The sequence below is a fragment of the Urocitellus parryii genome, chromosome X (genome assembly GCF_045843805.1).
Source record: "Urocitellus parryii isolate mUroPar1 chromosome X, mUroPar1.hap1, whole genome shotgun sequence".
In the NCBI taxonomy this organism is placed as follows: domain Eukaryota; kingdom Metazoa; phylum Chordata; class Mammalia; order Rodentia; family Sciuridae; genus Urocitellus; species Urocitellus parryii.
The window spans coordinates 59,326,137-59,345,091 of record NC_135547.1 but is presented as its reverse complement, the minus strand read 5'-3'; the positions used below and the strand labels follow the sequence as shown (position 1 = coordinate 59,345,091).

Here is an 18,955-nt window from a genome sequence, read left to right as displayed (position 1 = left end):
TCTCACTTAACAATGAATGATGAATATCTTTTCTGGAAAAATAGTATTCCACTAGCATATTTATCATATCCTACTGGGTGACCATTCCTTAATTTATTTGAAGAATCCAGTGTGACAGACATGTTGTCTCCAATTTTTACTACCTTAAACAGTGTTGAAATGAACATCCTTATACATGTAATCTTTGGACAATTATTCAATCACTAACTTTGGATAAATGGTTTACATATTTTAAGGCTTATGATATGAATTAGCAAACTGCCACCACTAGGATTTGTTAGGGTCCGTTTTGCCACACCCTCACTGACACTGCACAGGAGAGAGGGGTTCATTTATGTGGATTCCAATATTTTTTTAGCCAAAAATATTTAGTGACTCTCAGCGTCCAGTGAGACAAAATTGAAACAGCTTTCTACAACTGTCTTCACCTAACTTTCCTCATTTATTCACTCCTATTGCCCATGCTGTCCACTGCAAGCAGGCTGCTCTCAGACTATCATAGGAAGAAGGTTCCTACCTTAATGCCTTTCTCACACCATTCTCTCCTGGATTCTGTAACATCCTAACCACCATACCCTATCCAGGGCTCATTTACAAATCCATCTCCTCCATGAAACTTTAGCTGACTGGCATATCCCACAGAATCCTTTGCCTCCTCTGTGCTCTGAGGGCACACATCTGACAATGAGTGTCTGCTCTGGATATCCTCAGTTATCTTTTGGTTTGTATGTTTCTTATCTCTCCAACTAGATTATAAACCAAAGGACAAGAATCATTTCTTTCTTTCTTCTTTCTTTTTTCTTTCCAGCATTAACACATAACTTTATTGATGATACACAAATGAAATCATTGCAAATGACCAAAAGGAGCTTACTCATGACGAATTGGTTCACTGTCACTTACGTAGAGGAAATAGTAAAAAATACTTCAATCTAGGCAGCGAGATAAAAAGCAACAAACATGTTTTCAGAACAAGTAGTGATATTCATTTATCCAGCTTAAACCTGAAGACCAACTTGGTTAAATATCAGCATTGATGATACAATATGGTATTCATTAAAATTGGCAGCTGAAAGGATTCCTTTACCATATAAACAAGGTGGAGAAAAGGAATAGTTTACAATGTGTGTTGCTTCTAAACTACAAAGTCAAGAAATTATTCCTGGCTCTTTGGGAACATATGCTCAGTCAGTTTAGCCATGAATTTTCCAACTTTTACTTTCACCAAAAAATCATGATGGCTTTCTATTCCCAGAACCTTATCAGCACACACTTGAAATTCTTTTAAAAAGAAAAATAGTGACCCTTCACCGAATTGAATCTGAGTAGATTCATTTTCTTCCCATTTAAAATTGTCATTTACATTCTCAAGAATGACCAGAAGTTTAAGAATAACCTCTTTGTTCTCTTTCTTATTAAAGAGGGAACCCAGTGAAGATGGCACTTGGGCCCTGAGCAATTCTCTAGTCATAGCTGGATTTTCAGCCAAATTCAAAAGGAGTTTCAAAACCTGAAGTTTAGTTTCTTCATTTCCCGCTGAAAATAAACGGAAAAAATCCGAAATGGAATTAGCAAGCATGTGCTGATACTCATTAGTAACAGTCATATTCGTAAGCAATCTTAGTCCAGCCAGCTGTACAGATGAGTTCAAGCGAGAAGTGATTGTGTCATCACACACTTGATTCATGTATATCTTAAGCCTGCGCTGATTTTCAGTATTCACACTCAAGTTATTTAGGACAATTAAAGCCTTTTCCTTAACGATGGGATCCCGAGTATTAAGAATCTTTGCAACAATTGGGAGACCACCCAGATCACGAATAATATCTCTGTTAAATGCATAAGCAGCATTGTTACCCAGAGCAATTAAAGCTGCTTCAAGAATATAAGGCTTTTCAGACATCTCAACCAAACAAAGAACTTTTTGTAGCTCTTGAGGGGACAAAACAGTATCATCTGAATTAGGGGAAGCCCGTTTCTGGACAGCTCGACGTGCTCGGGTAGCCCTGGCCCTTGCCCTGGCTCTAGCTCTGGTTCCAGCCTCTGTCCCAATCCGGGCCCAAGGTGGGTACCACACTATACTCTTGCTCTCATTACTATCATCATCATCATCAGACCAGTCATTATACCTGGCCCCAGAACAGTCCCCAGAATCATCCACATCCCCAGAGCCACCCTCTGCCATTTTCTCCTTGCTCTGTTTTCTTCCCCGGGTCAGTCTATAAATGCAATAGCAGGCGCCAGCCCCAATCACCAGGCCTGCAGTCACCCAGCCTACTTTCCTGGCGTAGCCCATGCAATCGTCCCTGACAACAGCAGGGACCAAGGAACAGAGTAGTCACTCAGGGTAGGGAAAGAGGGTTGTGGGCCTGAAAGTAGGTCTGTAGAGGGTGATCTTCCGTCTCTTCAAGACCACAATACTGATTCTGGAGGTGGACCTGGAGGTGGAAGAAAGAAACAGAGTTTCAATTTCTCTTCTCTTTTTGTTGTCCCATGCAAAAAGTTGCACAGAGGAACAGAAGAATGGCAATTGAATGCTCGGTAGGGAATATAGATCATTGACAAAATCTCTACCCACCTCATTATACTGTCTCCCTAGCCCCTGCCAGCCCACCCTACCCCAAGTGTAGATAAAGGCAATGAGTCCACAGATTCGGCTGGGGTGTCAGTCACCACAATCTCTGGTATCTCCAGGAAGTAGCACCCTTGAACTAACCTCTTTGAAATAGGCAGTTTGCTTCTTTTTCTCTTGGCTGGGGGTGTGTGCCACGCCCAATAATCTTTCAATCTGCGGAGAGACCAGAGCCAGTAAGAAACGAAGGCTTGAAGGATTGTGCATTTGTCGCTTTCCTAAATCACCATCCAGGTTACCAGATATTTTTTAACGTCACTATGCTATCCAAAACATGAAAATGCCTCCCCCTCCCTAGCTTAAAACGCAGGGATGTAAGAAAAATAAAGTAGAATTGGGTGAGCCTGTCCAAGCCGCGGCAGATTTCCAACCCCTCCCCCATTCCAGACAGCCCCCACGCCCACACCGACCTCTACCGATCCTGGGAAACTTCCTCCCTAGCTTCAAACGGTGCCACCTGCTACAGCAGACCTGCAGGATGACAGATCGAAAACATGGGGACTAAGTGCTGTTGAGAGAGAAGGATTATGAGCAAACTACAGGATAGGTTTCCTTGCTGTCATTTCCCCCTTTCCCCCTCCCTCCCGCGCGCACACACACACACACACACACACACGCACATACACACACACACACACACACACACACACACACACACGCAGCGCACGCCATTTCGCCACAGTCCGGGGAGTGTGAGAAACACATTCAGACTCAGACCTGAACCTAGATTACCTTCTCTGGTTTTCCCCCACCTTCACCCCCGCCCCTCCTAAGGTTCACAGATGATCTTACCCTCAAATCGACCTTCACCGATCAGGGTTAATTTCCTTCCTCTTCTCTTGTCTGGCGTTGTGCCGTAACCTACGGAAAGACTGGCCACCCAGGAGAGGCTCGGACCCACTAGACACAGTGCGGTGGTCAGGAAGACACAGCTACAGGCAGAAAGACGGGAAACAGCCGTTACTGAGTGCTTGGTGGACGGACCAGTCCCCAGAGAATGAAACTCTCTTAATTCGGAGGCCTGGTTGTGCGAGGCTTTCCAACCCCGTTACCCCTCTCGGGATTCTGCTGACACATCTCGTTGCACCCCACTACTCCCGCCCCCCATGCCCAGCCTTTCCCCTCCAGCACTGTCCTGGTGGACCCGGGGGCAACACCCAGGCCAGAGCTCCCTTTCCGGATTGCGGGCCTTGCCTCCCAGCAGATTCATATCTCCCTGTTTCTGGGCTCTTCCCAAACACCCCTCTGCTCACCGTTTCACAGCATCGAAATGGGCCGCAGGCGGGACATATGTCTGAGAGAGCGGGCGGCGAGTGGGAGACACGACGGAGGAGCCTCAGGACCTGCGACGGTCTCCGCCCTACGCCCTCCACCACCCCCACTTTATGGAATCTACCAGGCACTGACCTGCAAGAATCCGGGACAATTTCCTTCTCCTCCTCTTTCTTCCCTCTGCCTCTGGCCCGCCCGCCCTCAGGGCAATGGGGAGCTGGTACTCAGACGGGAACAACGACCAGGACAAGAAGGACTTCTGCACACGTCAGCTCTTGGTCACGTGAGAGCTACGTCATCCACCAACTCGGGCCCCCAATTTCCCCTCCCACCAGCAGTGCGGCAGAAGAGGGCCCGCCCCCCACTATTCCCTCCCCCATACTAGGCCTTGTTACTCTTTCTTCTCCACTAAATCCCATCTCTCTCTAGTTGTGTTTCCCTTCCTCAGATTATCAAAAAGGGACAGCATCTTCCCCTGGGACTACTGGCCACTTGTGCTTTTTTGAAAAATTTACTCTTCCTTCCCTAAGCTCCTGGGACTGCAGCCTCTCCCTCAACCTCCCCTCCTCCCAGCTATTAATGTCTACCATTTCCTCTGAAATCTAGTCCTAGATCTGAAATGAACAAGCATCAGAAAAGGAAGCCTGGAGTGAAAGTGTGGCTTTTACTTTCTTAATGCTTTGTTATTTTTGTTCTGCCCTTACCCACCTCCAGTCCGCCTTCTTTTATGAGGAAAAAATACTACAAAGCTATTTTCATTTTAGGAAAAATGAAGAGAGTGGAGGTGGGAGAGTGATGTCAAGTGATGGCCTCTAAGTCTCACATTTCTCACTTGGTGGAGAGTGTTAACCACTTCATTCAAAGTAATCTTAATGTCTTTGGGGCCTTAGCACGTAACACAAACCTGGATGAATCTGAATGAGCTAATAAGTGTGTCTGAGAATATGTAAATCTTTGATTAGGCCAATCTCTGAATAGAAGAACAACAGACTTCACTTGCATAAATTAGCGAGGAGGAAGCTTTGAGCTCTCAGAAGCCAGTAACAAAAGATTGAGGAGAAAACAAATCTGTGTACCCACTATCTGTAAGATAAGAAGGCATGTACACTGACAAAGTGAATGATATACAAAGAACATTACAAAATATACTTGATAACAGAGAATATCTATAAACAAAATAGCTATTAGAGGAACCAAGACAAAGTTGGCTGTACTTGGCATCTAGTACTCAGTGTGAAACCATTTCACTGGTTTGATGAGCTCAATAATTCACTTGGGATTGAACTTTTCACAAATAGGCAAAGGAATAAAATAATTACATTCTCTCATTGTTAAGTTAAGTAGGTTTCGTTTCAGTTGCTTGCAACCCAACAAACTTAACGAATACAGAGCACAAAAACAAATAATACAGTACAAAAAGTAACAGCTTTTCTGAACACAAGATCCTTAGTGAAATGTTTCTTAATAGCTTGTGTGTAAGGTTGTCATCTGAGTATGACTTTAAAATCCACAGACAATATGGAAGTCAATCAAGAGACTGGGGAGTTTAGGAACAAGCAAACCTCCAGTAAAATTCATATGTATATAAATTATGGGAAGCAGTACTGAGACATGATTGAAATTTAGTAAACAGAAGCCAGATCAACAATATGATTCTGAATTTAGAGAAAGATCATGTGCAGCAAAGGGGCTCATTCAACCACAGGATTATGAAAAGGAGAGTCAGAGGAAAGTGTTCCCACCCAGCACTGTCTGGAGGAGAAGGAGTGTTGGCTAAAATGAATAGAATGTTTAGCTTTTCTTGGCAGAATCATCCCCATAATGTGTAAGAATACTTCAAGATCTCTTAGCAGAAAGCCACTTCTTAAGGTGAATGAATGTCCCTGCTCTGATTGTAGGTTCACCAAGCAACCTTCTGGGGTTGTGGCCTCCCAAGTAGTAGCTTGTCTACAGAGAGAAAATGGGCATGTAAGAATGACAGAAACCTCTAGTACCCGTGACAGTTGTATTTCTCAAGAAAAATTAGTTTCCCTTGTGGCCTACTTAACAGGAAAAGAATGCAGAGACCCATGGGTTTGAGCATTCAGATCTAGATTTATATATGTCTCTATAAATGAGAGTCTTTCCTTGACAAAGGCATCTGCTTTCAGTGTGCAGACAGAATCAGGATTGGCTCATACAGTGCTGAGGACAAGACCCTGAACTGTACATGCAACCTTGTAGAATCCTGTCAGGGAAGCCAGGTGGCCTTGGCTCAAAGGACAACATATGCATTGCCATTTTAAAACTGTACTTTTCTAAAGTTTAGTTAATGTGGAAGTCACAACTAAGACATGCTATAGCAGACAGGCCCCCAGCATCTCAGCCATAGCTAGACAAAAGGTTAATATCCAAAAGAGTGAAAGGGCTTCTACAAATCAACAACAATATTTGAAACAATTTACATTTCTCTCTGGAAAAGAAAGGAAATGCATTTTACATTTTACATACCCTACATTTCCCTAGCAAACGGATGCACTCTGTGACTAAAACAGACCAAACTAAAATATGAATCTTGAGCAGAGAGATAAAAACCTGAAAATTTATGGATTTATGGTATCCTGAAAATATCGTCTAGCATTCTCCTTTCTTTTTTAAAATTTTTTTATTTGTTCTTTTTAGTTATATATGACAGAATACATACATGGTGTATATATCAAACATATATGGAGTATAATTTCCCATTTTGTGTTTGTACATGATGTGGAGTTACACTGGTTGTGTATTCCTATATGAACATAGGAAAGTTATGTCAGATTCACTCTACTGTCTTTCCCATTCCCATCTCCCCTCCCACATTTCCTCCTATCTCTACCCATCAGAGTTGACTGTAGTCTTCAGCCTTCCCTTCTTATATTTTACTTGAAATCACACTACCTTAACTAAGAGATAATACAAAAAGAAATATATTTTTTCAAGGTAATGACGTTCTAGAGGTTTGTTGTTGTTGTTGTTTCACCCTCTACGATTCCATTTAATGTTACCATGCAGTGATCCATTTTTTTGTTATTGCTTTCAGGTACTTTGTAAGTTATATATCACATGTGGCCACACACTGACATAAGCCAAAATGTTTCTTTTGGCAGTGACATCACAGAGTCTTTTGCTGGTTCAAGAACTTTTAACAGGCATATCCTGAGGATTCACTTAAGCATTTTCCTATTTTGCTTTTAAGATGGAATGTCAGGCACATGACATGTCTTTAAATATACCGATGTTGGTGAGATTATAATGAAGACCATGTTAATTTTTAAATACTAGTCCCCAGATTCCATTGTAGGAATTCTGGATTGAAGTGACAAAGAAGTAAAAGAATTGAAAGGGTTATAATATCCATGGGGATTTAGAGAGGGAATGGATTCAAATCATGAAAGGTCTGAAAGAGAATGGTGGTGTTGGGTAATACACTGGAATAATTGGAGGATACACCAAAGCCAGGAGAGGTAGGAGTGAAGTTTTGTCCTTGAAGCCAGGCTAAATGTTGCGAAAATGAATCTGTGTTACAGAACCATGTGTAGGACAGACACCAAGGCATCCATGTTTGTTAAACTTTACATATGCCTTAACTGTTTCTAATATATACATTTAAAAAAAAACAAAAGTCACTTGTGTAGGTACTCGCAGCCAAAAACTGATGGGAAGTTGAATCTAAGTATTCTGCTTGTAAAGTTTCAGAAATAGAATTCACTCGTTTTCGAGAAATAAAGTGTCACAAAAGAACAGTGTCAGGGGATGATGTTGAAACAAATGAGGTAGAGATTTAGAGAGATGGGAGTATAATATTAGTGAGGAGTTTGGACTATAAACATTTGGGGAAGATGGGGAAGACAGGAAAGTCAGGACATGTTCCTAACTTCTAATATTTGCCAGCAAGGCATTATGAGCTCCCTGGCTCACCTCCCAAAAGGGCCTCTTGCACACCAGGCCCTCCAGCTGGGGTGTCATATTTCAACATTCTAAGAGGCTGCCTGGAGGGTCTATATTTAGAGTATGACTCTCCAGTAGAGACAGGTGGGTATCCAAGGACTAACTTCTACATACTTTGTCCCTGAGTTTGGGGATTATTCTGAGGGTCTTGGGCAGGTGGTACAGTGAAGTTGTTACAAGGCAAGGAGTGAAAAGACCTTTCTCCTGGCCACTGTTTAGGATCCGATACTTTATCCTTAAATTTGTGAGGGGGAAAATGGCATGGGCAGCTGGGGTGCCGCAGTGATTCAGTCTTCCACAGATCCTCACCACCATTGCCAGTGGAGAATGATAAACACTGGTCTATTCTGTGGTGACAATATATGGATGACAGATCCCAGAGACATCTCACTACTGTCATGATGGAATGAAAATTCCACCTGTTAAGTCTCATTTTTATCAATGGGATAATTCTCTAATTTCTGAATGATTTATGGGTTACATCATGAAATTTCAGAATAGATTTTTTTTTAAAAGAGAGAGAGAGAGAGAGAGAGAGAGAGAGAGAGAGAGAGAGAGAGATTTTTTTTAATATTTATTTTTTAGTTCTCGGCGGACACAACATCTTTGTTGGTATGTGGTACTGAGGATCGAACCCGGGCCGCACGCACGTCGGGCGAGCGCGTTACCGCTGAGCCACATCTCCAGCCCCTCAGAATAGATTTTAAACAATGTCCTTTAAATGAAAAGCAGGCTAATCTGTGAAGTTACTGATTTGTAAAGTTCATCTGAAGTTATAAAATTTGCCTAAAGTTGGGGTCTTTATAAAAGCTGTCCTTTGAAGCCATAGTGAAAGTTATTCAGCAGCCTTCTACAAGATCTCAAGAGCCTGACATCTAATAATATGAATTCAGCCAGGAGGAAGATATGGATGGTGGTTCACTCATCTAAAATGGTCACAATCAGAACACTGACCTTCTCATTCATTTATTTGTCAATTTATAAATCATACTGAAAGCCCTGGAGACTGGTCTCATTTGTAAAGATGTGTTTTTAAACTTTAATATGGTGTTTTAAAGCTATAATTTAGAAGAAAATACTTTCAATGTAGAACAAATTAACTTTGCCAATTCAATGAGGACCTCTTCTTAACTGGAAAATCTTGCCTATGTTACATATCTTTAAAAATAAGATTATGATTGTTTTTTTTTTCTGCAAATGGAAATAGCTTTATTGTATGTTCTTATTAAAAAACAGCATAGCATGATTCAATTATAAAAGGAGGGACAATACAGAACATAAATGGATCAAAATATTAATAAAAACCTCACTACTACCTGGGCTTCTTGTATTGCTCTTCCTCAGCCAATTTTGATGCAGAGACTGAACACAGAAAGGAATAGAAATTAAGGAAGGCGTTGCGGGAGTTTCACAGCCAAGGAAAGGATGACACAATTCTCCAAGAAGTGTAAGGAAGGGCAGGGAAGACCCAGAAAAGAGGCTGCCCCTAACTGTACAGAAAGTCAAAATCAAACACCAGAGAGATGGGGTCACTTCTGGTTTCTGGAGTTTTTATAGAGGGCCCAGTCTGATGGGGGGAGGTACGGGGCAGGCTGGCGCCTGCCGCACTGCTTGTGGGAGTGGAAATTGGGGGCCAGAGCTCGCTGGTGACGTGGCTGTCACGTGACTAAGAGCCGCCTAGAGCAGAAGTCCTGCTAGTCGCCTCAGTCTGGGTACCAACCCCCTATTACTCTGCAGGCGTTTGAAGGAAGAAGGAAACTAGCTTGGACCGTGAAGGTTGGTGCGAGGGTTGGCGCTGCTTGGAAGGAGATGGGGGTGGGAGAAGATCGAGAGCTCTGCGGGTCCAAGTTCGGGCTGATGGAGGCTGTGCCCCTTTCTCGCTTACTTTTTAAATGCCTTTCCCCACCCCCATCCCCACCCCACCCCGTGCTCATTTTACTCAAGAGAAGTGGCGGGCTTCGGGTGGGGGTGAGGGGAGTGAACGGCGGATACGGAGAATCCAAAGAAAGAACGGTTCCACAATCCGGGCACCACGTCCCGGTGCTGGTCCGTCCACCAAGTACTCCGTCCCCTCGGTCCCCTGTCTTTTTTCGGGTCTGTAGCTTGCAGCGCAAGTATTGGCGAGAGAAGGAGCAAACTGCTTTGGTGGGAACCTTGCTGGGCGGTGTGAAGGTGGGGGATTAGCCCGGGACCGCGGATGGGGGTGCTGGAGGAAAGGGGCTGGGATCCTTGCGGGCCGGGTCCGAGTCGCCCTCTCCTGGCCCCGTCTTTCTCCACACCCCCTCCCATTTCAGTGCAGGGAAAGGGGTGTGGCGGCCTTTGCTGGGGAAATGGCGGATGATGAGGGGGGCGGGGAAGTCCTTGTTAAGAAAGTCAGAAGGGTGTGAGAAATATTTTAAACTTAAAGGCCCAAAATTCAGAAAAGCGGATATTGGGACCTGTGTGCTCAGTGCAGATTCGTTCGCTACACTTTCAGTTCTCTATTGCCACCTACCTGTCTTTCTATTTGTCCTTCTGCCAGACTCTATTCACCTATCACTGAGGAGGGGACACTGACAAAAGAAGACCGAGAAGAAGAAGGAATTTGTCTGACTTTGGTAGAGGTTGGTTAGAAAACTGCTTGTGAAATTTTGGGGGTGAAGATTTATGTGGTGAAGGAGGAAACTACCTGAGAGTTAGATCTTCTTGCCACCCTCCTAGTTATCATAACCAGAGCCCCATCTCTCACCTTTCTGTGAGGATCCTAAAAGAGAAATGGTGTGTCCTGAGGGTAGATGGGGGGAAACAGAAAAGAACAAGGAAATAGTTCCTAATACCCAACTTTCTCAACAAGGACTCAAACTCAAATCTGCCTGTCTGGAGAGATACAAACCCAGGCACAGCCCAAAACCCTAAAATATGCTTTCTCACCCACAGATTCATCACAAGAGCTATAGGAGCCGAGGTCAGGCTGAAGATTACTACCCTGCACTATCTGCACCGTGGCCCTAAAAGTCCTCTTCTATCAGGGGGACCAAAGCCCTCCGGATCCTGCCCCAAGACTGGCACAGACTGAAACATGGGCCGGGCCCGGGAAATGGGTTGGATGGCAGCAGGACTAATGATTGGAGCTGGTGCCTGCTACTGTGTTTACAAACTAACCATAGGAAGAGACGACAGTGACAAATTGGAGGAGGAGGACGAAGAAGAATGGGATGATGACCAGGAGCTGGATGAAGAGGAGCCCGAAATTTGGTTTGATTTCACAACAATGGCTCGCCCTTGGAGTGAGGATGAGGATTGGACTGAACCTGGGGCCCCAGGTGGCACAGAGGACAGGCACTCAGGGGGTGGCAAGGCCAACAGAGCACACCCAATAAAACAACGGCCATTCCCATATGAACATAAAAATACGTGGAGTGCACAAACCTTTAAAAATGTCAGTTGTATTCTTGACCTCTCCAAGTGTCCTTCTATTCAGGGAAAAAAGTTGTTTGCTGAGCCCAAGGATGCTGTTTTTTCACTTAGCCACAATATCAGGAGTCATTTGGCCAACCTTTCCATCTGTGGAAACACACTCCCCACCCCCCACCCCACTGTGAGGGAGGAAGCTTTGTGTGCCCCAGGTAACTTGAATGCCAGTACTGAAAATCAGGGCCAGATTAAGATGTTCATCAATGAAGTGTGTCAGGAGACTGTGCCACGTAGCTGCAACTCATTTCTGCAGCAGGCCGGATTAAATTTGTTAATAAGCATGACAGTTATTAATAACATGCTTGCCAAGTCCGTTTCAGACTTGAAGTTTCCTTTGATACCCGAAAGAAGTGGCTGTGCTAAGGTTCAGGTTTTAGAACCGCTGATGGGTTTGTCTGAAAAGCCACTCTTGGCAGGGGAGTTGCTGGGTGTCCAGATGCTGTTCTCATTCATGTCCCTCTTTATCAGAAGTGCAAACAGAGAGGTTCTCCTGGAAACCCTCACCCCTTAAATAGCCTTCTGGGACAGAATGGGACTGACTCCACACAAACCCTGCTAGGTTTGCAGATGCCAAAGAATCTGCAGTGGGTGCTACTGAGGATCCAGCCTTAGGCAGTCACCCCATCGCCGGGGGTCACTGGGGCTGGGTGCACGTTCCAGAAGCTAGACTGAAGACCACACTCTTTTTGGCCAGGCAGGGCTCCCCCGCAGAGCTTTGGGTAATTCCCTGATTTTGCAGTCTGCAGGCATTGTGCATTGTAAATTACTCCCTTGCAGCCCTCTTGATGCAGTAAAGGGATCACTGTGGCTCGCCTGCTGCAGATAAGGGACATCAAACTAGAGTACCACCAGTGCTCACTTGCCTGTGATGGTCTCCCTGCTGGAGAGGGACCGCTTTGCAGAGGCCAGGCCCATCTGGGAGCTCATGCTGAAAATGCATCTGCCGCTGCCTACGTTGAAGTATTTTCCTTTTCTCTTTCTTCCACACCAGCCCACAGATGGCAAACCTGTTCATCCACAAAGTGCACTCCCCTTGTATCCATTGTACTGACTTAACTTCCTCCGCCCAAGTCTGCATCTGTGTGTATCATCAATAAACTTGTGTGCTTTGATTGGCAAAAAGAGAGAGACATGGTCCTTGTCCTTGAGCCTGCAGTCTGCACCAAGAGAAAGGCCTGCATGCACAATAAACGCCAGCTGACCGGGGGTGGGGGCTGCTCTCTGACAGATGCACACTTGTCAGTGCTCATAGGAGACAGGGGCAGAAAGGGGCGGCTGTGCTCAGCAGAAGCTCCAAGAAGGGAGATGGGGGCAGGGTCGACAGGTGGGGCACAGGGAGGCTGGGGGAATGCTGATGGAATGTTGAGTGAACTGGCAAAGACAGCACTCTCCAAGCAGGACACAGTGGTGCCTGATGCAGAGGAATCCCGCTAAAAAGGTGATTGTGATTCCTTGACTGCCAGCCTAGAGAGGAAGGCCAGTGTCCTTGGTGTTTGTGCATTGCTTATGGTGGTGGTCGATGGTGGGGATTGTGGTGGGGGCAGTGGGGGAGGCTCCCAGTCGAGCATCCATGCACATCCAGTGCATAATTATCACAGTAAAGATTGCCACTTGCCCAGGGCCTACTTGACCTCTCTTTCCCCTGCAAAGCTGCTGTCAGACCTGCTTCCAGCCCTCCTCCCTGTCTTGGGAACCCAAGCACTGCTTCCTGGCAGGGTGAGAGGGTTGTCTACTGCTTCATTTGGGTGAAACTCCTCTCCTCCATGGCTCCCCTTGTATGTCGGGTGGGACCCAGGAAGGGAATAGGGGAGCCCTCCAGGAACTCCCTGTGGGGGTGGTAGGGCAGATGTGAAGGGTGCTTGGTGCAACCAGCCTCGGCCTATCCATCCATCTGGAACACCTCCATACCATCCCTCCAAGGTCCCTGCACCCCGGTGAGGAAAGGAAGTGCCCCTCCGTGCGTGCGGAACCGTGGGTCCAAAGGGCTGGCCAACTCATTCTGCCACACTGTCCCCAACATATCCAGGCCCCTCCCAGGAATCCTCAGCCCCTGTCGCCAAAGTCACATTCTCTGTGGGTTTGTGATGTGCGCGGCAGTGGTCTCCTTCCTCCGAAGCCACGATTTCCCTTGGATGGTGCTGTTTCTGTGCCCTGTGCCCTCTCCCGGAAGGTGTCTCTGAGATGCTGCCGTGGGTCACCGTGCCCTGGCCAGCAGTGGCCTGCCTGCCTGCAGGGTGTTCTGCCTCCTGCCTGCTGTCCTCCACACAGAACTTTGTTTCCTTTTCATTTTTTCTTTTCCTTTCCACCAGAGTTTGGTTGGGTTCCAGGTGGGTTAGAACTTTGCTGCTTGCACCGTGTGCCCCAAACTCTATGCTGACTTGGGCACCTTCCGGTTCTGCCTACCAACTCTGGGAAGCCCTCCAACTGGGAATGGGGATGCTGCATCTCCTCATCCTGCACCTGGGATGGCCAGCAAGAGACCTGTGGGCGCTGCCACACCACACCCCCATGGAGGCTCATCCCCACCCCTGACCGCAGGCCTCCTTGGCTAACCCTGGGGCCCTGTCTTATCTCCCAACAGCAGCTGACAGGACCACCCATTCCTCCCAGGTGAGCCACAGGTAGGCCGGGGCGTCCATTTGACAAGGAGGATTTCCCTGCAGCCTTCATGCTCTTTTCCCAGTCCAGCCTGCCCTGCCAGTGCTGCCTTCAGTGACACCTCCTTGCTCGGCCTCTACTTGCTCCTAGATTCTGCCTCAAATTAGCACGTGCCTCCCCACTCCTCTGCATGCTACCACATCCCAGATGCCCGTTTGTGCATAGTTGTCCCCCATCTTCTGGGCACTGGAGGCTTCAAGGCTGTAGCTGACTCCAAACTCAGAGAGGGCCTCGGAGGCTTCCTGCCCATCTCCTGAGCAGCTCTTTCACAGGGAAGCCTGCAGGCATCCAAGTGCCTCCACGTGAGGCCTCGGCCCAAGGCAAAACCTTCCTTGTCCATTTACTGGCACTGCCCTCCCCCAAATACTCCCTGTGTCTGCAGGTGCAGCACTCTGAACTTCCCTCATCCCTCATCAGTTTATAGGGATGCCAGGTAGGATCCCAGTTCCATGTGGGTTCTGTCTCCTCAGGGAGGCCGGTGGAGGGGAGTGGGGAGCATGCCTGCCACCCAGGGCTGGATCAAGACACTGAGAGGGGGGCTTTCAACTGTGGCCAGAGCACCAGCGCCCCCACCCCATAGGTATAAGCACAATAAAAACAGCCCTGAGCCACCAATCACAAAACTCACCTGTCTGCTTCAACGACAGGACACTGTTTCTGGGCTTTCCTGTGGCAAACACTGGGCAGGCTCATCCATGCTGGGCCTGCCAGGTACTATGAAGGAGGTGCCCTGTCAGGAAGGTGCCGCCCCAGCCTGAGTTGTCTCTTCTATAAATATTGCAACTGCCACCTCAGACTGCCTTCCAGCTCCAGAAAGGGCCCTGGTTTTGCTTCTTATTCATCTCATTAGGACCTTTCCATCGGGTGCCCGAAGCCACTGGCTTCCACGCTACCTATCACCTGTGCTTCCCCCTCTCCTGGGGATCCTGTGGTTTGAAGGCCCTCACTCCCACACCCCTGAAAGTGCATGCAACGTTGCAGACATCCAGCTTCCCCTAGGCCCATCCAGTGCCAGGTCCTGCATTCCCACTGGGCCCGATGTGTCACTCTCAAAGCAGTTTCCACCCCACTTTTAAGTGGCACACGTGCACCAGCACACTCATCACACACCAAGTCAACCCCTGTGCCTTAGCATCACGAGGCTGGGCTAACAGGTGGGCAGCTGTGGGCAGGATTTGCTCCTGCCCGCCTTCTAGAATTCACTGATAAGGCCTGGACTGCAGCAAGGCCCTGCCCCAGAGCCCAGCACACCCCTGCAGAAGTTCCAGAGCCCCGCCCCTGCCTGGTGGAAAAAGTGGAAAAAGATGTAATGCATGCATCTTCTCACAGTCTGCCACTCCCCTCCTCGCTTTGCTCATGGCCTCCTTTTCACCCAGGACGTTCATTTACACTGACTGCCTCTGTCTTTGTGGGCAGCTTAGGATGCCACCCCCACACACTCCCTGATTACTAAAAGGGTCTCCTTTATAGCTCCCCAGTGCTTTCATACCTGCCATTTCAAGTTTTGTTTCATGGGTCTGTCTGCTGGGCACTTCCTTTTGGGCAAGGTCTGCAATAATGAAGTAATTTGCCTTCTTTTCCCCAATGGATAACCACTAGTTATCCAGCACCACTGGTTGAGCACTCCATTCCTGGGCCACCGTGTAGCACATTGTGGCACCCTCATGCACCCAGCCCAGCAACTCCTCTGTGCCTTCCTGGCACTGAAGTCTCTCTTGAGGCACAGCTCTTTCTCCCAGGAACTCCTAATTGACTTGGGGAGCCTCATCTCCCTGGGTGGCCCCGGGGAGGTGGTGTGTGTGTGTTGGTGTGGGGGGGGGGGCCTGTGGCTGCCTGTGAGCAGCCCTCATCCCCAGGCCCTGATGGAAATAGCAGTTAAAAAGGTTAATTATCTATTCCCTCACTGTTGTTTCTCTAAAGAGAAGGGAAGTGGAAAAAGATGTAATATTTACAGAAAGTTTTCTAGAAATATTTTTTCCAGAACTCTCTTTAAGAACCCTTTACCTTATTTCATTTTACTCAAATATTTTCTTCCTCCCCCATGTCTTTGGCAGTGAAGTAGCTCAAACTAGTTTTTCTGGTTTATTGCATACTTTTTTTCAGTCCCTGGCATTGTATCCATTAGTCTAGCCATTGGTATTCTATTGTTCTTTGTTCTTGTATATCTGGATATGGGATGATTTTGAATGACGGGAAGACAATTTGGTGGCTCATGTTATTACCACAAACATGCACTCCAAATAACTGTGTCACATAATCTCTGTGTGAATAAATATTTGAATTTTACAAAGATCAATTGTTAAGGTATGTATTTGTATCAAGAGTTCTTTATTTTTCACTATCTAGGCCTTTAATTTGGGTAGTGAATAAAGTTGTTGACTTTCTCAACTAGAAGAAGGATTGGAGGTAAGGGAAATGATAAAAGTTGTAACCACCAGCCTTCTCTGTGAGCTTGAGCTGTCCTAGGTTTGACCTTGTACTTTTGTAGTTTGTGCCAAAGGACATGTAAAAGCTATCCTCAATGCTCAGACATTTCCCTTATTTGGTCATATCTAATAACCAGTCCCATCTGGAATTTCAGTCAGGGAATTGATTTGAGGCAGGAAACATGAAGTTGGTTGTTTTTCCTTCTTGTTCCGTCTCTTCTCTCATAAATCTCGTCTTTGATGAACACTTCCTTTAGTTTCTAAGTTCTCACCACCTGTGGCTTGTAGTAAAGATCTGTGTTCAGATTCTTCCAGGCTTGGTTCCTGAATTGTAATGGGAGGTTTGGGAAATTAGTAAAACTCCAAATTGATGGCTACAAATCTTAAAATTAGCTTTGAGAAATCAGTTTCCTGAGCAAGGTACAAGCAGTACATTGCCTCTCTTTCTGTAAGTTTTTGTTCTAATTACTTAATGTTAATGGTGAACAATGAGGATAGGCAGGGATACAGAGGGTCAGTTTGGCAACCAAGACATTGCTTTGTATGTTTTCAGTCTTTACAGGGATAGAACAAAGAAAGATGTATGTGAAGTGTGGAAACTATAAAGTATGTGTTGGTCATCTCACATAACATGTTATATACAAGTCTGGGCAAAGACTGGTCATGTTTACATTCAAAGACTGGGTATTCTTTACATTCCATCTTAAGTTTAAAGTTAGTTTACTTGAAAAAATAGGTAACATGTCTTAGTTGTTTAAAATCAAAAAATAAGAACTGGTATGCATTAAGAAATCTCTCATGAAGGTATGGTGATGCATGCCTGTAATCCAAGGTACTTGGGGGCTAAGGCAGGAGGAGCTAGAGTTTGCAACCAGGCTGGGCAACTTAGGGAGACCATGTCTCTAAATAAATTTTTAAAAAGAAAGAAAATATCCGTTTACTTTTCCTCTCTTTTACCAACTTCTCAGTTCTCTCCCATCAGAGGCATTTTATCAGTTTGTTGTGCATTTTTCCAGAGATATTGTGTGACTAAACCTATACACATATTGTATACACACACACACACACACACACACACATACATGACAGTATATGAATAACTTTGCCAATCCTCAGATGTCACTACATAAACATCTTCCTTTTATAGCTGAATGGTATTTTATTGCAAGACTGTGTCCTAATTATTAATGAGTGTCTTATTTGTGGATATTTAGAGATTTCCCCCATTTTTTCTGTTATAAATAATGCTTCAATAATTAACTTTATACATATGTCATTTTTCCTTTTATTCATTTTCTCTTTTTATCTCCCCAATTTTAGTTGGTTAAATTATATTTCTTCTTGTTTACTTTATAATATTCAATATACTTATATCTCTATTGGCATATTTGTTTGCTTTCAATAGTATCTTTTGACCCCAATTATTAAGAATAAGAAAATAAACATATGGACATTACCTCCCACCTTCATTTTCTTTTGTATTCCAATTGTTGTTAGTTATATTAATTCTACTCCATCTGGATTTATCACCCTTATATTTGTTCTGTAACCATAATCACTATATTTGTTTTGGTTTTAGTCCTGAACTTACATAGATTTGACACTAATTGCTATACTTTTCCTGTAGATCCTTTCTTCCCTGTAATCCTGCCATTTTTGCCTTCATCTCTGTGATTGTTTTAAATTTATTTTTCTACATTCTCCTTGGGACCTGACAGCCCACATTTCATCTTATTCTTATCTTGCCATCTCTTTCATGAGGTCTTGCTTAGTTGTTTCATTAAAGCTTTCAAATTCATTTGAAGTATTTGATGACATTTTCAATCTACTTTATGGTAACATTTTTCAGATGAGTTTACTTCATCTGCTGTATTGCTTGTGTTTATTTCATACCAGGTACATTTTTATCCCCTGCCTTACAGGGATATCTGGGTTTTTTTGAACCAGTTATTTGCAGAAATTTCATCTAGGACAAGGATCAAGAGTTATCTTAATGATACCAAGGATTTTCAAGAGGTAGTTGCAGGGCTGTTGAAAGTGTTGATTTTCCTCTTCCCTGCTACTAAGCAAGAGTCATTTCCAGAGCTCTGAAGGGGACAGACTACTTCCTGCAAATATGTCCTGTCCTTGTGATTTCTTCTTTAGCTCAATGTCTTTCTGCTTATTATAACCCAACAGGATTCATGGAGGTTCCTGTTGTCAACATTGTACTTGCTTCTTATCTTTAAGAAATGCACAAACAGAGGCTGGGTTCAGTGGCACATGCCTGTAATCCTAGCAGCTCAGGAGGCTGAGGTAGGAGGATCTTGAGTTCAAAGCCAGACTCAGCAATTTAGCAAGGCCCTAAGTAACTCAGTGAGACCATGTCTCTAAATAAAATGCAAAAAAGGGCTCAGTGGTTAAGTGCCCCTGAGTTTAATACCTACTACCAACAAAACAAAACAAAACAAAAATAAAAATCCACAAACAGCTTCTTCCTTTTCTGGCATTTGCTATTTTCTAGTAGCTGACTGAGAATGCAGCTAGAGTTTCTTGGAAATAAACTGAA

General features: G+C 45.1%; 2 protein-coding genes across 3 annotated transcripts; one reads left to right on the top strand and one right to left on the bottom strand.

The window, feature by feature from the left end:
• Positions 1-229: 229 nt before the first annotated feature.
• On the bottom strand, positions 230-4,160 carry Armcx3 (armadillo repeat containing X-linked 3). The gene is made up of 5 exons (XM_026379980.1): positions 4,040-4,160; positions 3,425-3,564; positions 3,043-3,103; positions 2,717-2,788; positions 230-2,438 (listed from the first exon to the last, which is right to left on the bottom strand). The coding sequence occupies exon 5, from the start codon at positions 2,294-2,296 to the stop codon at positions 1,157-1,159; it is 1,140 nt and encodes a 379-aa protein (XP_026235765.1). The 5' UTR covers positions 2,297-2,438; positions 2,717-2,788; positions 3,043-3,103; positions 3,425-3,564; positions 4,040-4,160; the 3' UTR covers positions 230-1,156.
• A 5,399-nt stretch (positions 4,161-9,559) lies between these two features.
• On the top strand, positions 9,560-12,391 carry Armcx6 (armadillo repeat containing X-linked 6). Of its 2 annotated transcripts, XM_026379981.1 has the most exons (3): positions 9,560-9,646; positions 10,392-10,473; positions 10,787-12,391. In XM_026379981.1, the coding sequence occupies exon 3, from the start codon at positions 10,929-10,931 to the stop codon at positions 11,832-11,834; it is 906 nt and encodes a 301-aa protein (XP_026235766.1). In that variant the 5' UTR covers positions 9,560-9,646; positions 10,392-10,473; positions 10,787-10,928; the 3' UTR covers positions 11,835-12,391. The 2 variants fall into 2 exon arrangements, with proteins under 2 accessions (XP_026235766.1, XP_026235767.1); XM_026379982.1 differs by lacking the exon at positions 10,392-10,473.
• Positions 12,392-18,955: the final 6,564 nt, after the last annotated feature.

Excerpts from the sequence above, each read along its gene's own strand:
- Armcx3 (XM_026379980.1), bottom strand. The coding sequence starts at position 2,296 with ATGGGCTACGCCAGGAAAGTAGGCTGGGTGACTGCAGGCCTGGTGATT.
- Armcx6 (XM_026379982.1), top strand. The coding sequence starts at position 10,929 with ATGGGCCGGGCCCGGGAAATGGGTTGGATGGCAGCAGGACTAATGATT.